The 23,160-nt window shown below is 45.5% G+C and overlaps 1 protein-coding gene across 1 annotated transcript in view; it reads right to left on the bottom strand.

Annotated features, from left to right (window-relative positions):
* Positions 1-4,103: 4,103 nt before the first annotated feature.
* The window catches only part of LOC119187361 (aminopeptidase NAALADL1), a 34,712-nt gene continuing 15,655 nt past the window's right edge, over positions 4,104-23,160 (bottom strand). Inside the window, exons 8-17 of the mRNA XM_075878601.1 lie at positions 18,232-18,315; positions 16,907-16,989; positions 15,205-15,471; positions 12,595-12,659; positions 11,128-11,201; positions 8,563-8,644; positions 7,619-7,877; positions 7,214-7,296; positions 5,526-5,621; positions 4,104-4,370 (exon numbers count right to left, since the gene is read on the bottom strand). Of these exons, the coding sequence (XP_075734716.1) occupies positions 4,113-4,370; positions 5,526-5,621; positions 7,214-7,296; positions 7,619-7,877; positions 8,563-8,644; positions 11,128-11,201; positions 12,595-12,659; positions 15,205-15,471; positions 16,907-16,989; positions 18,232-18,315 (1,351 nt within the window). The 3' untranslated portion in view covers positions 4,104-4,112. The remainder of the gene's footprint in view (positions 4,371-5,525; positions 5,622-7,213; positions 7,297-7,618; positions 7,878-8,562; positions 8,645-11,127; positions 11,202-12,594; positions 12,660-15,204; positions 15,472-16,906; positions 16,990-18,231; positions 18,316-23,160) is intronic.

The following is a 23,160-nucleotide window of genomic DNA, read 5'->3' as shown; positions in this document are numbered from 1 at the left end:
GACGACGCAGCGAGCAATGGAAACAAAAAATGGTATGTGTAACCTTAAGAGACAAGAAGAGTGCAGAGTGCATTAGGGAACAAATGGGGGTTAAGGATATCATAGTTGAAATCAAGAAGAGGAAACGGACTTGGGCCGGGCATGTAGCGCGTAGACAGGATAACCGCTGGTCATTAAGGGTAACTAACTGGATTCCCAGAGAAGGCAAGTGGGTTAGGGGGAGACGGAAGGTTAGGTGGGCAGATGAGATCAAGAAGCTTGTGGGTATAACTAGGCAGCAGCAAGCACAGGACCGAGTTAACTGGCAGACATGGGAGAGGCCTTTGTCCTGCAGTGAACGTAGTCAGACTGACGATGATAATGATGATTATTGTTTCTCGTTTTGAAAAAAAATGGGTTTACATCAGTGGCGTAGCCAAAGAGGGAGGGGTTTGGGGTGATCAACCTCCCCCCCCCCAAATTGTTCGTCCAACACCCCCCCCTGCCATTTACTCAACTTATTTTTTTAATTAATTTATTTAGAATATCCTCAAGGCCAATGGCATTACAGAGGGGGTGGGGCAAACAGAGGGATGGGGGGAACTAAGAAATGCGAAGCATTTCTTAGCGAATTTCAGCGACTTTGAGCGTATCTATCTATCTATCTATCTATCTATCTATCTATCTATCTATCTATCTATCTATCTATCTATCTATCTATCTAGCCGCTAGCGTTTGGGGCCCTGCCACGGTGGTCTAGTGGCTAAGGTGCTCGGCTGCTGACCCGCAAGTCACGGGATCAAATCCCGGCTGCGGCGGCTGCATTTCCGATGGAGGTGGAAATGTTGTAGGCCCGTGTGCTCAGATTTTGGTGCACGTTAAAGAACTCCAGGTGGTCGAAATTTCCGGAGTCCTCCACTACGGCGTCTCTCATAATCATATGGTGGTTTTCGGACGTTAAACCCCGCATATCAAATCATCAAGCTTGCGTTTGGGTGCTCTCGTGGTCACCCCCTTAACTTGGTGTGAACCAAAATTAGCATGGGAAGGTAAGATGATTTGACAATTATGACGCGCTGGTCAAGACATGAATAATGTCACAAAGCCGTCGCGTAGGTCGTCAAACACTTCCCACCAGACAGTGTAATTTCGTGCCCCTTCCCTCATCCAAGGATCTGGGGAAACGAGACTGTTCACAATCAGCCCTCGCGGGCTGCTTCCTGCGCTTTTAGATGTAGAGTTTTGGAGAGACCTTTTCGACTCGAGTTTTTCAAGATGTAACCCTCTTCTATGCAATCTATGTAAACAGACCTCGGTAAAAATCTCCCGGATGATGCGCCTTCCTCCCAGCAAGATGGGCTAAGAGGGTCCCGTGGCGGCGGCCAGCTACCTACAACGAGATCCACCGGACCCGAGCCGCGACCAATGTTGGCCGTGGTGGGATGCATGCCGTCGAGCACCAGTCCTGACATCTGGATGGCAGCGGTATATCAGACGGATCCTCTGAAAGCAGATAGAGGCCACTTGATATGACTTGCCTACATATGGTAGGAACTAGTTTATCAGACTGGAAGGCAACGTTGAAGCTCGCTACCCGGATGACCTTAGACCGAAGGAAGGTTCCTCATGGCACTGCTGACAGCTCCCGAAGGAACACGCCTGAATCCGTGACTGCATATGGTAAGTACAATGATTTTCTTCGCTAGAATATTACCAGGCGTTGTGAAGCAGTAATTATGGTACAATTGGCGGAAGTAGGTATAGTACGTCAAAGTTGTTGAAGTAGCGAAGAGTTAGCAGCACTGGGGGCAGCCATGAATTTGAAGGCACTAAAGAAGCCGGAACTGTTAGTTGGCCCGAGAGTTGGGTCTCCGAATTGCCGACTCGAAAGGAAAGCCAGACCTTATTGAGTTGATAGAGGCAGTCGGGGCAGATGATGATGATCTCTAAGAATGTATAGAGTACATTAAGCTTTAAAAAGAGGACAAGAAGCGCAAGCGGGAAAGAGAGGAAAGATCGCGCAGGGAGAATATGGAAGCTCGACATAAACATAAAGAATGTAGGAAGGAAATTCAGGCATTAGACGAAGGACTAGAAAGGCTGCATAGTGAGCGGGAGGTACTGCAGCAAAGAAGCCAGACATCTGTAGATGTAGCGCGTGAATGGTACGATGTAGCGGCGGTGCCGTTTAAGGCCCAAGGGAAGGCTAGTGCGTGTGAGGGATTGGTAAACGTCCTAACCTGGTCCGAGGAAAAAGAGGTCGTGGTCAAATCAGGGTGTGAGGGTTCCGTAGTGGTGGAAATGGAGTGTTCCATAAGAATTGAACCTTGCACCCCTATAGACGATGTGCATGAGCGTCAGAGGCGGACGAATAGCTCCAAAGTTTGCGCCAAGGGGCGTGTCAAATAGAGAAAGCGTCCGAAAGACCGAAGCGTGGCAAGGCTCGCGATCAGCACGACGGGTTTAACGAAGGGCTTCAAATGGCGTGGCGAAATCACGAGAAAAGTGTCGTTGTCACCTTTGACGGCTTGGTGTAGCAAGCTTTCAAGCGGCCGGAGAGTAGAGAAAAGCAAAGCGCAAACTACGCGACAGCGGTCGAACGATGAACTGATGGGGAATCATCAAGACTGTGCGCGCGAGTCAACGGAGGAGCATATTGATGATGAGGAACGTCAGAGGGGGACGAAAGGCTCCCAAGTCCGCACAAAGAAGTGTACACGAAGGAGAAGGCGTCCGAAGGGCAAGAATGAGGCAAAACTCGCGATCAGCCCAACGCCTGTAAGTAAGGGCTTCAAACGGTGGAGCGAAATCGCCAGAAAGTGCCATTGTCTTCTCTGACGGCTCTGTATCGTATGCGTCTAAACCGCGACGACATAAAAGCACATCGTACGCAGCAGTGGTCGAATGATGAATCGCTACGCAACCATCAAGACAGTACGCGCGAAAAGGCTAACGAACATATTGGTGCTGATGAGAATCACACGTGGGAAAAAGGCTCCAAAAACAGCGCCAAGAAGCGTGCCAAACGTAGAAAGCGTCGTTAAGACGAGGCAAAAATCGCAACACGTTTGAGGAATGTGTTCAAACGGTGGAGCGAAATGGCGAGAAAGATGCCGTATTGCATGCGTCCGAGTGGCCGCGCAGAGCATAGGAAAGAGAAGTGCTTTGTGCGTTTAAGTGGTCGCACGGCAGGGGACTCTTTCATTGTTCTCGTGGCGCGCTGGACAGGATGCGGAACCCAAAGCTCGGTGGTTTTAGCGAAGTCAAGAAAGACGCAAATAATGAAAATTTTGGGCCGCAGTTGGCATCGAACCCAGGTCGTGCGCGTGGCAAGCGGGTGTTCTACAGTGAAAATAACTTCGTCTGCTTGTATATGCAATTAAAGTAACGAGCCTAACAAACACACGCGTCTTGTATACATACCTCACAATGCAACATGAAATATTGCAGTAGTAATGTGTGGTGCAAGCATACATATTATCATAATTACTTCATATTTTAGAACCAGTCACCCCCTACAAGAGGCGCATACGCTACTGCATTCTTATGGCTACGTAATGGGTGCATAGCAAGTGTGAAGAGATTTCAAACACTAAGTACGCACTAGGTACAGAACATCGCCATAGCCTTCAACTCTTAAAGGTGAAGCTTATGGGCCCAATTTTTTTTCCTAACGGATGGCTACATGTCCACTCCATATCTTCGGCACCTAACTTCAAACACGATAAATGCGCACGGGTGGTCATATAAAGCTTCCGATATTCAAGTACATTCGCTTAACCGCGCGGCACATTTCCAGTCTGGCTGGCTACAAGCTGGTGGCGGGATTTCTTGAGTGGTTCATGCGTTTTTTTTTTTTTTGATGCACAGAGATGTGCTTATAGATACTCGGACGTGAGTAATAGAGGTTCTTTAGGTTGATCGCATCTCGGGCTCGCCGTCGAGGGCGGAACCCCGAGGAGGGGCCTGTAGAGCCCACTTTGAGAAACCATGCTCTAGAAAATTTGCACGACACATTGGTTAAAAGCGCAGAAGACGAGGAAAGAGAAGATACCTTATACACACGAGAGTCTTCCGTGTTCTCCTTTCTGCGGTTTTACCCTGTGCCATGTTTTTCCAACTAGCCCAGACTGTTACCTTGTAGCTAACACTTGCGACGTGTGAATAAGTGGACTGCGAGAGCCTTCGATTCTTCCAGGGGGAAAAATGGAGGAGCAGTGTGAATTTATTTTCACGCAATGGGTGAAAAGTGCAGGAGTTCCGTAGCCTGGATGATGCTCTCGGTGATGAGCGCCACCATGTGACCAAAGGCGTCCGGGTTGATGGGCCGCTGCCGGATGAGGTCCTGGAGGCCGGGGAATGGAAGCCCTTCTGGCGAGAACAGCAGGTTCCTGTAGCCAACGTTCATTGTATTTCAAGGAGCGTACAAGGAGATGAAAATAAGGAAACATGCTTGATCAGAAGAAAATGCCCGTGAACGACAAAAAGAAAGAAAGGCATGCAAGGCACTGGAGCTGACCACTACATCATTGGCTCCTCGTAATTGTGAACTGCCGACTATCACAGCTGCATTTATGAACTTGGTCTGACACTACGGAGCGCAGAACGTGCGCGTTTTCCTACCGGTTCTTTCATCGCTCACTTTCCAGAAGAGACTAAGACGCACTGCAAGGTCAGTGTGCCGTCGCCATTTCATATTACTGCCCACCTTCAGAATCTTCCAGATGGTTTCGTCGTATAGCTGCAAACCATGGTGCTTTGTGAAACGCCATTCTGCTGCAACGAATACGACGTGAAAGCTCTGAAAAGTGAGCTATGAAGAACATAGCTTGATGAGGGGGGGGGGGGGGGGAGAACATAAAGCTCTGCATAGGCACACACTAGGACAGCATTCATACATCAATAGAGCATCGACAACTCAAAAAAGCACGACGTCCTGTCAAAAGCAGCCTTTAGACTCCCAGTTGTGCGGTGTCATCTACGAGCGCTAGTCATGCGCCAGATCGCTGCCTATTTAGTAAAATAAGAAACTGAGCGAGTTCGTACAGATTCATTGTGGCTTTGTTGTTTTTTATATAAATAAGAAGGGCTCTCAATGTGTTAGCTAGTAATTCAAAGCATTACTGGATAAAAATGTTCCATATTGGATAGTGGACGGGGATCATTTGTGATCTTGTGACGGGTTTCTTGGTTACGTTTGAACTTGCTTGTTTAAATTAAAATTTTTGCCATATTCGTCCACTTGACAATGCCTTCGTGCGCAGTGTCATATTTTGGTCAAATGCAAAGGCCGGGTCAGTCACAACGTGTCCTGTTCGTATGCTAATATATATGTTACCTCTTTTTCAATAAAAATTCGCTTGAAAGTCAATGCTGTTCCGTGCGCTGCTAGCCCACAATGTCGCTGCTCATATATACCTTGCTCAGAGAGATTATCAATAGTATTTTACAACATCATTCTTCAATAAAAGGCCTCTCGATACGAGGCTGCGGAGCAGCAGCCGAAGCCGCACCTAGCGACATATGATGCATGCATGTATACTTACTTGTGCGTGATGTGCCGAGTCGGGATACCATAAGGTGTGATGAAAACTTTCGGGAGCCGGATAACAATGTCGTTGTAGATGCGTGCGTACATGGGGCTGCAAATAGAGTGACCAGGTTAGGAGGCAAGGAAAGCGCTGTACATTGAATAAGCAAGCTGTCTGATACTATCGATTACTTCAAGACCTGACTACTTTACAGATGAGTTTCAAGCCGTCATATTGCGTTGTTAACCTTGCCGTTCTGTATCTTTTAACAGCTAAGAGAACAGCGCTTCAGCATGAGAACAGTTGGGCTGGTGCAATCAACGTTTTATGACCTTGATTCGCTAATTGGGTATTTCACATATAGTATTCACATATATACCCAATAAAATGGCTGGGAGGATAGCCGCCGTCGTAGCTCAGCGGTAGAGCATCAAACGCGTCATTCGAAGGTCGCAGGTTCGGTTCCTTCCCACGGCAAGTTATCTTTTGGCTCACTTTTCTTTATTCACATATGCATTACAATTCGGTCTAATACCTTCCCCTATACTTTCTTTGGCAGTACTGTCTGCGCTCTCTCTCTCTTTATATATATATATATATATATATATATATATATATATATATATATATATATATATATAATATATATATATATATATATATATATATATATATATATATATATATAAAATAAGGGAGAGAAGTGTATACCTAAGGGCTCGTATTTCCGTGTTTTAACACAATATTAATGAGATATAACAGACAGTAATGCCAAGGAATGTACAGGGGAAGTTATTAGAACCAATGGAATGTAAATAAGAAGAAAGAAGAAAGAAAAGTGGATGAAAAAATTACCAGCTGTGAGCAGGAATCGAACCTACGACCTTCGAATAACGCGTTCATATATATATATATATATATATATATATATATATATATATATATATATATATATATATATATATATATATATATATATATATATATATATATATATATATATAGAGAGAGAGAGAGAGAGAGAGAGAATGCGCACGATCACTTTAAAATAGTGATACTTCAGTAAGGTATTTGCTAAGTAGAATGGCAACCTTGTGCACATCGTGCCTACAAAACATGATGCAGCCGCATGTGCTCATGCTTAAGGTAAAGATGCGTTCATAGCGGAAGCAGAGCGGCGCTTTTTAAGCTGCTCAAATAGTGTGCCTCAATGCGTGGGCCCCCATTAAGATACCGTACTCTCAGTAAATATGTCTCATGAGTCGTATTGGTTGTTATATTGTGGCAACAACGTTATAACGAATATGTATATACTTTTGAATTTCAATCAGATGTTCTCATTATTGTACGTACGCGCTGGTTGCCCTGCCCCCTTTAACAACATTTGCTGACCTTATAACACTCTAGCAATTACGAAATTGCTGGAAAGTGGATTGTCGATTGATGAACGAATATAACGAGTTTTATTTGTTTTTATCAATTGTTAACATAATATTTAATGCACTTTATTATTTATGTGAGGATGAAAAAATACAAGGAGCTTGAGATGCTAAAAGAACCTCGTCTATTGCTAGTAGTTGAACAAAGCTTGCAGCGCAGCAACAGCTGGCCATGAAACTAGCAACAGAATCGCATCCAGTAATCCAGTGATCCTGTCACAACTTACCCTGTGTGAAACGTTACGTGTTAAGATGTATACTCACTGATCTTGTCTTATTTTTTGGGTCCAGTTCATGAACTCGCGCGCAGATTCGACAAACTGATACGCGGCTTGCTGGATAAGGTGCTGCAAGAAAAATAGCTAGAGTTACTTTTCGCTGAGTTTACGGTTGACATACGACATTTGAGAAAACTTTTCGTCACACGAGCACGAGAAATGGCACGAGAAATGGCACGGGCTGGGCCAATTTGGCAGTGCATTTTCGTCATAATAAACATGTGGTATAAATAGGGTTGGATATAGAGAAAAACACACTCTTGGACAAGTTCGGGTACAATCAGGGGACGTTAGTTCAGTGCTCTCCACAAAATTATTCGCTTATACGTAACGAGGAAAATAGTGCAATATCGACCATAGCCGTAGGCAAGCGAGAAATCTGAGCACCCACCCAGCCTCAGCTGTTCTTTATCGATTAGCGCTTTGTGGTAGTTCGTGAAGTCATTAGCACGGAAGCTGATCCACTCGGCCATTTCGAGCACATCCATCGGCAGGAATGTGCGGTCGGCCCAAAGGCGAGCCAGCAGTGCCGACGCCTGCGCCTGCATGCGACTGCTGCGAAACCTTGGGTCCACCAACCGTTCCACCAGCATGTACGAGTCGTAGGCTGTTCCCTGGGCCGGGTACAAGGTGTCCGCCGAATGCCGGTGCTGCACAATAGTTAGTCCGATGGACTAGTGAGAACATTAGTCTGCGGGGTAACATATCTCTTTGATGTTGGCCCAGCACTGAAGGATAAAGGTCGTGGTGTGCAGTACATGGCTTGCGCTCATCAGCGAGATGAGGTCGGCGTTGTAACTACTTGACCGTGCGATCTGCTCAACTTGCAGTTTTGTAGGTGCAGCACGATGAAAAGAAAACGTTGTATGGTGCTATAATCTCCTTTGCTGTACTATCGTTAGGGATTTTGTTTTTTCAACGACCGTCTGTTACGGTATACCACCAATGGTGTTAAGAAAATGCGGTGCTTGTGCATATCTTCTGCCAAACACGGTGGAATTGTGCCGCGCGCAAATCAAAAGACGACAGGGTCTGTCCAACGGCTCGCAACTGTGTCATATGTCACAGAAAGGTTGTAGGTGTCTATAATTGGTCGAGATTTTCTACGGCGTCGTGCTCACGCCCACGGAAGTAAAGATGAGCGTGTGACCATCTTGGACCAACCCGCGTTGGATGTGAAGCATTGTTCAAGCGCTCCGCCAATAATAATAATAATAATAATAATAATAATAATAATAATAATAATAATAATAATAACGGTGATATACTGTAGAATACCGCAAGTAACTTCACAGACGACATCGATACTGTAACGGTAGTGGTCTATAGACTTGCCGCAAAGTGGAAGAAGACCGATGGAACTCCAGCTCCGAATGTAAACGCCGCTTCATCCGCAAGTCCCATTGGTGGCAGTGCTCTGTGAAAAGAAAAGAAAGAGGGATTCGTATATATGTATTTATTATTAATGAAAGCATTCGATACTGGCCACGGCGACCACGTTTTCGATAGGCGTGATGATGCTAGAGGTCCGTTTACGCAGATTTGGGTGCCGTTAAAGAATCCCAGGTGATCAAAGTTTTAGGGAGCCCTCTAATATGGCGCCACTCGTAATATTATTATGGTTTCGGCTCGCAAAACGCTACCAATTATTAAATTAAGAATGAAAGACTAAAGGTACAGATAGTATACGGTAACCTCGGCCCATAGAAAAAGAATAAATTAAGTTCTTGAGTTTCAGACCCTAGACCTACTAAAGGATTGTGAGGCTTTCTGTAATGTGGGGAGGGGGGGGGGCTAAGTATTTTGTTTGAAGCACGTACTTAAATTCGACCACAAGGGTGTTACTGCATTTCACCCTCATCGAAATGAGGCCGCTACAACAGGGAAGCGAAACCACACGTACCTGTGTACTGAGCAGCCCAACGCCATGGCCGCTACCATCAAATGCAGTAGTTGGCAGGCTTAAAAAATAAAAGCCTTAAAAGAGAACCGGCAACGCTTTTTTTCAAGTAACCGTCGAATGTCCTCAATAAGAGAGCTTATAGCCTCACGAGTCGACTGCCCATCAAGTATACGAGCGCAGTTACAATGATTACTCGCACGCTTGAAGCGCATTCTCTGTTGCTCCGTACCAGAGATCACACTGAAAGCTAGATATGCGCAGGGAGGGGGATAACAAGAAGATGCCTCCTTTCGTCAGCGCGTCATTACTTTGAACACTTTTCCTTTGTGCTTCAAACTCATGGCTTACTATCAGTGTGGCCGTGAGAGTGCGGGCGAGCACGTGGTGACATACCGCGGTGGCCACGGCAACTATGCAGCTTCTTACACTCAAATCAGCCACCAGCCGCGGACTTTGCGTACACACCGCAGTAGTTAGAATATACAGCATCAATTGTAGAGAAAATAAGGAGCACTTTGTAGCATTTCTAGAATATTTTGATAATAGTTAATGCTGCACGATAATGTATGGCACATGTGTTCTCAGGAACATCAGTTGAGGGGGTGGGGGGCAGCGCTTCTGGACGATACATAAAAAGTGTTGCAGGGTCCCTTTAATTGCCTCAGACTGTAAAGCAATCAATCAAGCATTGAGTACACATCAATTGTATATTCAGTGTTAATGCGACGTTCCCCACTGTAACATATATCTCAGATCAAGACTTTTTTTTTTTTTACAGTCATAGAGCAAGACGGATGGCGTGGACCAGACATTGCGTATAATGCAGAAACATTCTAAAGTTTCAATCTAGAGAGATCATCGTAGTTTCGAAGTGGAGTTACGAGAAAATCGGCACTTACCGAGGAAATAACACCTGTCTGTTTTACCGCTTGGTATAGATACTTATGAGCCCAATCATTAAGATTTCTCTAAAGCACTTGTCACCTTTTTAATGCGTTTGTTTCAGCCACCATTTGAAGTACAACTTGCCAGTCTACAGATAAGATGTATAATGCGCTCTTGGTGCATTCTTTTTCGTCCGTTTTTGTGCTGCGAAGCCAGTACTCACTCTCCCGATCCTCAATATTTTATTAAGGATGGGATCACATCATGCCCGGAGTGGTGTTCAATAGTTCAAGAAAGGTTACGTTTCTTCATTCTGTCGTTTGCATTTGCGAGTTCATGTCGGGGTCCCAGCAATGGCATGTCCCGTATGACAGCTCGTCACGTGCACATACATTGCCGATATAGAAGCCTTCGCTTATGGCTGCGTGCGTTGATGAATTGCGGCTCTTTTCCTGGACTCAAACAAGGCGCCGAACACCTACCAAGATGATTAGAACTTGGGGCGAGTGCACGATATATGTCTTAGCAGATATTTCGTTTTCCGAACTGAATCGCTGTCTTCTAGTGTGAGCAAAGCTGCGAGCCATGAAACCGACATCCACAGTAGCTACATTGGCTTCAGGTATTTGTTTTAATTTCTTTCGTGCTTTTACGTCAATGTACCTTCCTTTTACTACCTCCGCAGCTAAGCGCCAAATGATTATTGCATGCGCTAAGTAGTGAATTATAATAATTAGGGTCAACAAGAACATCAGTCCAACATGGACAGTCAACCGAAACGTAGATATGTAGAAGTTTAGTTATAAGGCTACTAATGTGCTGCCGCTAAAGGATGGTGCCCTAACTATGGAGATCGTCGCGGATATCTGCATGTTCTAATTAGATGAATAGCTACATTAAAAAAGCCTATCAAAACACAGGAACCGCCAAGTGTATTCGCCTATTTTGTATTGCAAGAGAATCTATTATTCTTCATATGTCTCTAAAAACGTGTGAGAAGCTCAAACCTCGGAAACTTCACCAATGGCATATCTTCTCATCACGCAATCGCCATGGTGATATATTTGATAGTATAAAAAATTGTGTGTAACAACGAACAAAAGACAGCTTACACAGCCAAGTTCGCTGATGCTCCTTTGTCGTGCTCCCATTCACCCAACAGCGTCATTGTGTCATTGGATCTCACCTGTGGAAATGAACGGTTCGGCAATGACTCAGTTCCATGCCAGGTCAACAGTTGAAACAGTGAAGCACAAGCGGCACAGCGAGTGACTTGAGGAGAAGGAGAGCTTTATAAGGACTACACATACTAGATACAGATTCACTTGAAATTGAGCTAATCACACATTGTATGGAACCACATGGCGACAGTGGCAGCGAAAATTCACCTGGAATGTTCATATAACGTTTTAATTCAATGTCCTAGAGCAAATTAACGCTCTATGAGAGACGCAGTAAGGGGAAGTTGGGGCTTTGGAATTCGGATCAACTGGTCACGCCATCAATGCAAGCAATTATATAGAAACTACGGGCACGCCAGCAGTCTTTTGTCGCTCGAAAGGCCCATAGCAGGAGAAGATGGGGCGGAAGGGCAATGCGACGCCCTTTGCTCAGCCGGGCGTGGGCTTATTATCTTTACAGTAATCAGCAGAAGGCTTTATCTTTGTACATGGTTGTCTCACCATTATGTTTGCGATAAGTGAAAGCACGAAGGTCATCCGTCACTTTGCTCGCTGCAGCGATCGTGTTTTCCTATGGAGGTGTTTCGTTCGGTTAAGCAAGGTTGGATGCTACAGGAGTTAGCCTGTAGCCTTACCTTATTAACATTTCAATTCGTTGCTATCACATTCACTGCTTCGTATTTGACTGACGTTTTGTACCAAGTATGGACAGTTTCTGAGTTACACCCGAGAAGAAAACTGTGCGTTGAGTCACTGCCATCCATGCGTACCAGTTTGAGGAATACGTGAGGTTTTCAGCCGTGTATAGCGCTCCCACTAATCGCGGTCAAGTTCAATAAGCTTAGTTGCATTCTTCGCATCGGTCCCTTTTTGGTTTCTTGGCATTATTTTTCCTTATGCACTCCGTTGCTCGGCCGGCTGCTATCATTTCCCCACAAAGAAACCCCATACCTCAGTCTTACCTCACGTGTCGCATGCGGTCTCTAGCCTATAGGGACTCTGCAAACCTGTCTCTCTCAGCTATTTGCAATGCAGCGTGTAGAATATTTTGCTCTTGAACGACGGAGACAAATTCATTCGTGTGGATGTCGAGCGAATGCTGTGTGTGAAAGTTATCCACAGTGAATAACGATAGCTGCAGCGAGTGATAATGGAGTCATATTAGACTGTCGACTCTCATGCTCTCTCTGTTCCTTTGCAGTCATCAAAGCATAGCATATGAATGTGAGCGTGATATTGGCTGGCGTAACCCTGATGGTAGTTATTGTGCAAGATCGGTTGTCTATCGACAGAGTAAAGGGATAAGCTCTTGTATAGTCGTCTCTTCTTGTGTGTGCCCACTTGTGGCGCTGGTGTGTTGACGTCAAACCGAGAAGTCGCGACTCGGCATACACTTACCAGGTCGGCAACATGACGCAGCGACCACGAAAGGCCAGGCGTGGCCCGTGGCGCGAACTTGTCTCCTAAAATAAGCAAACATTACGACATTAGAAGCGTCAGTTTCGTCAAACCGAGTTTGTGATCGTAAGTAGCTTGAAAACAAAACTGACATGCTGAATGGTGTCAGCCCAACTAAACAGTGTGCTTCCACTCTAAGCCTAATCTATACCAAGTGAAGAGCCTGAGAAACAGAAGAACCAGAGAACATAAATGTGTATTCTGAATGCCTGGAAAACACGTAGTGTTTTTTTCTGTAACAATTGAATGCTTACAAATCCTAGAGAAAAACAATCACTCGGCTATACTTCACGTTTTTTTTTTTCCAAGAATAAATGTAAGAAACGGTAGCCATATTTTCCCCATACACGGACTGTGAACTGCCATATTTATTGAACATCGGCATGTATATGCACTTTTAAGCAAATTATATTTCTACGTATTTCAATTAACAGCTGACTAAATAGTTCCGAAGCTCAGCATTTCAAGCCTAAGAGATCAACGTTTGCTAGTGCTCCAGGCAGTTGCGAATAAAGCAGTAAACGGAATAATTGGTTTTAGTCATACGGTGAATGAGTTGACCAGCCACGCTTTTATGCACTCGATTCCGACACGTGTGCCTATGCGTCCGATCACGCAAACGTTAGGTATGCGTAACGTTGGCGTGATTCGACGTTGGCGTGAGAGTATACCCGTTTACAAGTATATTCATACGGATTCATGGTGGCGTTAGAAGGACCACCATAGAAGCTCAGTGCTGTTTCGTACTTTGATGGGAAAGTGCTAATACGGACACCTAAATCATACGCCGAAAAAATGTTTGCACTAAAGCTCTTTATAATAACACATGGCCAGCTTCCTAAATAATATCGAAAAACCAAAGTCAGGTGGATTCCCGTAGTCGGAGCTTGCAGCAGTAGTCGAGACTACCCTGAACGTGCTCGTAAAAACAGCGGCAAAAGGAAACAAAGCGCCGATGATGGATTCTTGTGACGCAAGGGCTATATATAAGTGAAAGCCCGAAGGTAATGGTAGGATTTATTACACCTTAAGGTATCGATGGTAGGGATGTATTACAGCTCTAGAGAGGCCTATAATCAGGCGCTGATTTGAAGCGTAAAATTTATGTATACAGCACCAGAGGCTGTGGAAAAGCATGACAAGCCCCACTACGCAGGGGGGGGGGGGGGGGTATGATATCTCGCTAAATGGTGGGCAATCTCAGGCAAGGCAATCAAGACGCTGCGTAAACCACTACGCACGGGAACATCGGACGACAATAATAATAATGAAATACCCATCATTACACTCATTGTGCTGCCATAACCTGCAAGCCACAATTCCATTTCACCAAGATACAAAAGAGCAGCATGGGCGCATGTGTATGAGAAGTTTTGCGAGCACTTTTTTTTTTCAAGAGAAGGGACATCGCTTGCGTAAGTATATAACACGTGTATGTCAATATACGACAAATAAATGTTTTTTTTTTCATTTATTTCTTGCGTTGAAAGTTGCGTTCTGTCATAACGCGAAGAAAACTGTCTTCTGATTTGAATGCGCCTGCGCAATGGGGATGTATTGTAATGCGATACAACGCCCTGCGTCGCAGCATATAAACCATTTGGAAGTTAATGCTCGATCTTCCTGTTTGTTTTCTTATGTGGTGTTCCGGTTCCCAAGCTCGCGCCTTCGACAAACAGTCAGAATGTGTTGACTGCCTCTCAAGAAAGTCTAATAAAGCTATATGTATATGGCTTTATCGAACTGCACTAGATTAGTCGCATAGTGCCAACCAGCACACAAAACAATTCGATTTCAGGTTGGAGCAGTTATGTAAAGGCGAACTGTACAGAATCAAAAAGTAGGTCCTAGCCACGTTTAAATTCTTGCCGAAGTGAAGGATTGATTGATTGATATGTGGGGTTTAACGTCCCAAAACCACTATATGATTATGAGAGACGCCGTAGTGGAGGGCTCCGGAAATTTAGACCACCTGGGGTTCTTTAACGTGCACCCAAATCTGAGCACACGGGCCTACAACATTTCCGCCTCCATCGGAAGTGCAGCCACCGCAGCCGGGATCCGAACCCGCGCCCTGCGGGTCAGCAGCCGAGTACCTTAGCCACTAGACCACCGCGGCGGGGCCCGAAGTGAAGGAGATGTAGGTAAGTGGTGGAAATGACAAATGACAAAAATAGGGGGGGGGGGGGGGGGGGGCTTCACATTACATTTAATATACAGTGACAACACGAGCTAAGTTCTGACTTGACCTGCTGCAAAGGTGGTTGCTTTCCGTGGCGTGCACATTTTCCTACCGCTATTGATCATTCCTGCCGCCTGGCACGTCGCCACACATCTGAAATGCGATACGCACACACGTGAGGACACAACCTGACAGACAACCGTATGACGATATTGTAGTAGGCGTGTATCTATAGCCACCCAATTCAGGGCGTTTTTTCTAACAATCAAAGCTCTGCCATCGCAGGATCGAAGACACCCGAAACAGGGTGTCTTCCCAGCCCAGCAATTTCTCATCGGCTATGGTTGGCGTCCTGAAGGGCGACCTACCGCTGAGCAAGCCACCAGTGATGAAGAGAACACCGCTGCCCTGCAGCGCAGTCATGTGCTCCTCGACCCATTCGGTGGAGCCCATGAGGCTTCCCTCTTCGCTGTAGAAGAGCCCGAACATCAGGCTTCGCCGGGGAGTCCAGCGATGGTGTTTGTGCATGTGGCAAAACACCTTGCTCTGCACCAGCATCTCTGTCACCGACAGAAGCGGGTGCGCCGAGCCGCGCGTGTCGTCGTGAGTCTGGCTTCCTATCATCACAAACCGATCTGCGGTGAGAACAAACCAGAGCTCATTAGACACTGCTGTTCCTGTAGGCAGATTAGGTCAGCTAAATATGACTGTGACCGCAGCCTCCACAGGTCGATTTCGCAGTGAGCTTCAATTTCGTGCACGTGCGTTCATTTGTTTACGCTTGGGGTGACGTGCAGCGAGAGACAGACAAGCAGCTACATCGAATGACTACGTGGTTCACGTTGCGCTTTCAATGAATTCTCCAAAAAATGGAAACTCAGGATTTCTACTTGTTCTTACGATGCAGTGTTCATGCGTTAATAAATTCGTTTATATGCTATTAAGGAGTAGTCAAGTGTAAGCACGATAGCTTCTTTTTTCTTTTCTTGCATTTCACCCTTACTGAAATGTCGACACCACGACCAGTGATAAAACCTAATCCGTATAGGACTCAGCAAACCAAACCGCAGTGGCTAAGCCAACATGGAAGTAATGAGGAGGAGTAGATAAAGTGGAGCAGTTTGATTTGCAGCTCATTTATGTTTGTGCCTATCGTGTAGCACACGTGCGTGCACAAAAGGTTGAAGTGACCTTAGGGGTGATGTCAGTTGCGTCACATATCCTTAGCTACGCCGCCATAACCAATAACTAAATATGTTCTTTTTGACCTCACTCTGTTGTCGAAACGGCAGTAACATGACGGTGGTTGCGAATATATAATAAGGTTCGTTGGAACGACCTCACAGCGCTCATCTCGATCTGTACAGATCCACCAGTCGCTCAACTGAAACAATTTTTCCTCTTGGGTTCTGCATAAAGGTATTCAAGCTAAACGCATGTAGGCAATTATAGTCTATCACTCAGCATGATTATCTAGGCGGTGACAAGAGAAAGCAAATCGACCGGTGTAAATAAAACCAAGCAATTGAAGCCAGTTTTGTGTCTGTGAATATTGAGTAAACATCGGAACTTGCAAGCAAGCGCCACCACCTGGCGAATGCAGATTTAGTTGTTTCTTCGTACTTCATCATCATCTTATATCTTATTCATTTCAAATTTCTTGCTTTCTTTTTTATATTAATTTCTCTCTTTCTTTACCTCCCTAACACTCGCACCGCTCCTCACCCTTACTTATCTTTATCACCTTTTCTCGTACATGGTTACGCCATGCTTTACCCTCACTTCCCCCTCCTCACCCTGACATCAGTTCTCCCCCTCCTCACTTCCATTTTCCATCTCCTAACTAAACGATACTATAAGGCTTCACCTTATCTGCCCCTTTCCTTCCTCAACCGCACTTCTCATCCCCTTGATATGTTATACATGGTTGCTTTAAGCTAGGAGATGCCTGGCACATACCCCGATCTATGTAGTGCATACCGATTGAGTGTTCTGTATAAGACACCTGCCTTACTCTCGGCTTAAACAGCTCCGCTTTTAATAGTCCAACTTCGCGTGTGATTCACCTACCTGGTTCCACTTTGCCTTTGATGATACCGATAACATTGATGATGGGTCGGAAGATCATCTCGTTGTGTACCATCACCTGCAATCTGAATGCGAATTTCTCTATTACAAAGTAGGCCGTCAATTAAACGAATCAGGGTGATATTTTATTCTCTTGGCCAGCTACTTCGAGAAGACAAGTTTTCAAAAACACAGAATTACAGAGCAAAAGAACTGCTGTACCGTAGACATACAAAAGAGAGAAAGAGAGAGAGAGCTACCACAATATCACCACCTCCACATGTTTATTTTAAAAGAGCACGACGTTTATTATTCTTACATGCACGTAACAATACTAACGCGTAATCATATTGATGAATTTCGAGTGGCATCAGAATCATGTTTTTGATGATTTACTGACTCGACTTTCAAATTAAATGTCTTTTGTTCTTCCTTCGAAACCAAAATCTGAACATTTCATTCGGTAGCTACAAAATATGCCAGCAGAACAATAATTGATATCGATGTAGGTAGCTGTTCATGGGCTAAAAAATATTCTAGTCATTCCTATTTGCAGATACTATTATCATCATCAGCTTGACTACGTCCACTGCCGGACAAAAGCCTCTCCCATGTTCCGCCAGTCAATTCAATCCTGTGCTTGCTGCTGCCACTTTATACCCGCAAACTGCTTCATATCATCTGTCCACCTAACTTTCTGCCTCCCCCTAACCCACTTGCCTTCTCTGGGAATCCAGTTAGTTACCCTTAATGAACAGCGGTTATCCTGCCTACGCGCTACATGCCCGGTCCATGTCAATTTCATCTTCTTAATTTCAACTGCGATATCCTTAATCGCGGTTTGCTCCCTGATCCCCTCTGCTCTTTTCTTGTCTCTTAAGGTTACACTATCATTTTCCTTTCCATCGCTCGCTGCGTTGTCCTCAATTTAAGCTGCACCCTCTTTGTAAGCCTCTAGGTTTCTGCTCCGTAGGTAATATCATGGTCAGGTAAAAAGATTACATGGGCGTTTTTACTAAATAACATGTATAGTAATTATCAGAACCTGGAAAAGCCATTTTGTATATTTTCACGGTACGAAAGGCATGGATGTGCAAACGCGCTTACACTTTGAACTTGGCGTTTAAAGATGCATATAATAATAAATTTCGCAAGTTGTAGCAGCGTACAGCACCGTTTTGGAAAAATAGCACGAAACGAAGACTAGAGAACACGGCACAAGTGTTTTGGTTTACATGAATATCTGTATTGCGTTCTAACACAAAATTGTACCAGCGTGTACATAAGGCTGCAGCTTCGGATGAGTAGCGCGCCCATGGCAAACTCACTCTATTGCAGACGTAGCGTTGACGAAGCATGGGATTCCGAGCATGGGATCCCAGCTCTCTGGGCATGGCGTTCCGTCTAGTTCCCTGCGGGCAGAAAGAGAGATGGGCCCACTATGAGCATGACTTTCTGGACGCGACGTGTCCTTCAAACACATCGAATCCGTGCGCAGAGCAACAGACGGCCCCAGCGTGAAAAGATAGGGCATGAAAAAAAAAATAAACGTGGCGCTGTTTGCGCTTCGCATTCTCGTTTCCTCGCCGCACTTATCTGACGATATTACTTGCAGTTCGTCACATCGGTACGACTTCGGCTGCGAAAATGCCCGTCAAAGCTCCTTAACGAAATGGGACAACCGTGCACACGGGAGAAGGGAAAAAAAGGGAGCAGGAATCGTCGCGCAACACGATGGATTTAAAAAAAAAAAGTGGGCCGACACGTGATCTTTACGTCAGAGTAAATGTTCGGTGCAGGCAAAATACGGCAGTGCAGACAGAAACATGATCGGCCATTACGCTGCGTCTCCGAAATCGTGTGTTGGGTCGACACTGAGGTTGCACGGAACGTCCGCTCACCAAGGCTGGCTGCGGGACGCAATGCCCTCCCCTGGTTTATTTCTTTCTGCACGGCCACACATCGCCACTATAGGGCTCTACAAAGTAACAAAGAGTAAAAGTAAAACGTTGTAAGAGTGACGCGCTCTATGCCCTTGAAAAATTCATCGACGCATGAGCGCATGACCAAACCCTCGAACGTGTGCAAACATCAAAGCTGGCTTCTACATAATTATGGTTCTTGGAAGGCGAAGCCCACACCATGAACTCGCTTCGTTTTGGTGTAGTTTGTGCTGAACGCACGAGCTAACCCGTAGCAAGCTTACGAAACGGAAATCGTCTTGCTACAGTGGCTATTTCGTTGCATTAGCTAAATTATTGTGCAACTGTGAGCCCCACACACAGGAAAAAAAAAGAAACACGTGATCTTGGTAACCCGTCAGTGTAATTGTCAGGCATCCCCCGTTGATCGTTACCTCTAATCTACATCAGTCTGGCATCTTCAACTACTACTTGCAATGACGAAGAGCACAACATTGTATTAACACTGCATAAAACTGTTTTACAATATTTCCTGTTTATATAAGCTGTCTTCACATAAATTATTGCGGTATTCATGTAGTCATGTGTAAAGTGTGAACTGCGTGTGTGAACTGCGTAGTCAGAAGAACTGAACTATGTCTGCGTCACAAACGATTCTACATGGTTATGAGAAAAGCTAACACACATAAAGCTTGACCGAGCTGAACAACCTAGTGTCCCGTGGCGGCAAGGAGCGTGTCCTTTTCATCAAAATCATTCTCCAAGGCAGATTTATGTGCGACCCGCTGTTACTGCCGAGAGCTCAACTCTTAATCGTACGCACAGTGATTCAGCTAACTTTTAGATGCGAAGCACCTCTTTGACTAGCCTTTGTAACGCTGTTCCTCCGTCCGCACCACTCTCCTCCCCGCAGGTGTTGGAGCTGTGCCAAGTAGCTCACGCCCTCCTTGCACTGCGGGGTGACGTCTCTCTCTCCCTCGCCTGCCACGCGCTCGCCGCGTGTCAGCTCTCTCTCGCTTCACCCTCTCCACCGCTCGCAACGCTCAAGCCCACTCCTCACGTGGACATTACCTCACCCGCGCCACCTCTCTTCATCTGCCGGCGAGCATAAATCGCGAGCAGGCGGGTGCACGCGCCTCGAAAATTTCGCGATGCCGACAATGTGGACAGCGCGCTGCTACTTGCCGCGCGATCGCGGGCGGGACGCCGTCGCGGCATGCTTCCCGCTAGTGTGCGCGTACTTTTCTCGGCTGTCACCAGCGTTGCAAGGGTTAAAGAAGCCGATCACGTTCGCGAATGGCGACGTCAACACCGATGAGGCGCGAGTCAAGAACACCGATAGTGTTCGAGAATAAAGACGGCGTGCAGGTAACACCGACGAGCAGTGAGCCAAGAAAGCCTAGCGCAAGCGTCTTCAACGCGTCCCGCCTCCTATATCTTTGCGTTTGAAACAAAGATTTACTCGAGTAAACGTTACACCAAGTTCTGCTTCAAACTGTTCTTCCAGCACTCGCGTCGACGCCCGTTTCAACCGGGCCAGCGCCGTGCGCACCACTGCTGCTCAGCATCCCATCAGGGTTCCCTTCTGGGGGATGGTTCATAGATTTTTTTTTTCGCTATATACTTTGTAAAAATGCATACGTGTCGGCAATTCTCGGAAATTGCATAGCCAACGTTTTAATGTAAGACAATCAAATCAGACATTTTATTACCGCAAGCAACGCATATCAGTTAGTACGTTATGTCAAATTCCAATGGCAGATCGCAAACGCTGGGCCGGATTGTGAATGGAGCGCGCAGATCCGAGCGTGATTGCTATCACCGAATCTGCGATTGGAACGCGCCTGTCTCGACGGGAGCTTTTGGTGAGCGGAAATCTAGTGAGGGAGCACGAGAGGGTGCGAGAGAGTGTAGAGCGTTTTTCGGACATCCATAGGCGATTGCATGTAAGGCGGCCGCAGAGAATACGTCACTTGAACTTTCGGTAAAATCTGCCGATTTCGGTGGAGCGAGAATCCTTGCTCCACGGAGCAATCCGTGATATGCAGTTGCTCTCGATATGCCATTGGAACAGACAAATCACGCTTTCAATCCGCCATTGGAATGTGATTGCTCCCGGAGCAATCACATTCCAGTAGAAAAACTTGATCTGAATCTGCCATTGGAATTCAACATTAGCAAATAACAAAAATCGTCCACGAACTGTAAATATTTAAGAACGTTATCGATAAATGTATAAGAAGTTGCAGTATTCAGTAAACATCTACATTCAAAACATTCATAGACAATATCTGAAGTTTTATTTAACCTCTCCGAAATAGAAGAACTAAATGCGTAAGGTGTCTTGTAACTCTCATGCGTCTCGTGATTTTACAAACGAAGGCAACACTTTTGTCTTTCGTGAGCGAACAAGCTGAAAATCTTAATTTTTAATAAAACTCTGCCGCCCCGCCACGGTGGTCTAGTGGCTAAGGTACTCGGCTGCTGGCCTGCAAGACGCGTGATTGAACCCCGGCTGCGGCGGCTGCATTTCCGATGGAGGCGAAAATGTTGTAGGCCCGTGTGCTCAGATTTAGGTGCACGTTAAAGAACCCCAGGTGGTCGAAATTTCCGTAGCCCTCCACTACGGCGTCTCTCATAATCATATGGTGGTTGTGGGACGTTAAACCCCACATATCAATCAATAAAATTCTGCCCTTACTTAAAGGGACCCTAAATCCAAACATTGAATTGGCTTAAAATAATACATTTTACTCTAAAAATTTTATTGTCCATAATTTCACCATCACGGCTTAGGCGATAGAGTAGAAAATAGGGTCAAGGTCTCATTTTTTATGTTGAATTCCAATGGCAGATTCAGATCAAGTTTTTCTGCTCTGAGCGGAGCAATCACATTCCATTGGGGGATTGCGAGCGTGAATTGTGGGATCCAATGGCACGTTGAGAGCAACCACAGATCACGGATTGCTCCGTGAAGCGAGAATTCTTGCTCCGCCGAAATCGGCGGATTCGACCGGAAGTTCGAGTGACGTATTCTGTGCGCCCGCCTTTCATTCAATCAACGATGGATGTCTGAAAAACGCTTTGCACTCTCTCGCACCCTCTCGTGCTGCCTCGCTAGATTTCCACTTACCAAGAGCCAGTGGCGTACGAAACTCTTTGACGAGGGGGGGTGGGGGGGGGGCAAGCTTACCTAATTCATATATATATATATATATATATATATATATATATATATATATATATATATATATATATATATATATATATATGGGAGAAACGACGGACGAACGTGCGAAAATGTTTATTTCGTCCAAAGTTTCCGCAGGAGAGCCCGTCTTCCTTAGGCAATACAGGGTACACGCAAAAACGCACTTTTTAAATAGACGAGTACGGTGGGGGCCCCCAATATGTGTTTAACCATTATCGTTATGGATATGACATATATCGTGTCACTATCAATAAACAAAGGCACTTGTGCGATATGGTTATGACTGCATGAAAAAATTGCAAGCAAGGCACAGTTTTCTACTACAAAGCATGGGGTATGCGCAGAAACATGCAAACGGACAGTGCAGGGCTATATACTAATGTTGTCACGTCTACATATGCTGGCGAGAGATGTACACGGAGGATTCGTGGGTTGCACGATCATCTCCGAGCAGGTGCCTCTTACATCACATCACTTTGTGGATATGGCGGCGATTTTTTATGCATCACCCCACAACTCTCTGCATAAATACAATTAGTTCATTCTTGCCGAGAAAGAGAGAGGGATCAGCAGCGCTGCACGTGTGCGCTCCTTTAAGTCTACTTAGGGCAAAAAACCACGGTCATTAACTATCTTTTTGGGATCAAGTTTCAAGGAAATAATATAGGCTGAGCTTCCCATTGCTCGATTCTACTCTTTTATTCGTCGCCACTTTGAAAGCTGCTGCCACCGTTACAAGGTACCATAAGGAAAACTGATCACTGTTTGGGTGATCGGAGACTTAAGCGCAAACCTTTTCCCCCCTCTTTCATTACGGCAAAACCAAACATTGAAAAGAATTCATCACACTCATAGGCTGAAAGCAGCTTCGACAGAGCAGTGGTGATGCTGTTTCTTTTCTACGGAAGAAAGGGATTTCATTAGTCCATAAAAACTATGCTCATTCCCACCTGTAGCTTTATCAGCCAGCCAGGCACAGCATAATAAAAGCATGAGCCAGTGATGTAATCTTATAGGGCCCTGTTCAGGGCTAGCCTGCTCTGCAATGCTACAGCACAAGGCGCGAAAGTGTTGTACAGTGGTTCGCACCGCAAATAGTCTACTAGAAAAATCTTCACAGCAGA

Source organism: Rhipicephalus microplus, chromosome X (assembly GCF_043290135.1).
Source record: "Rhipicephalus microplus isolate Deutch F79 chromosome X, USDA_Rmic, whole genome shotgun sequence".
Lineage (NCBI taxonomy): Eukaryota > Metazoa > Arthropoda > Arachnida > Ixodida > Ixodidae > Rhipicephalus > Rhipicephalus microplus.
This window is presented reverse-complemented; position numbering and strand designations above follow the sequence as displayed.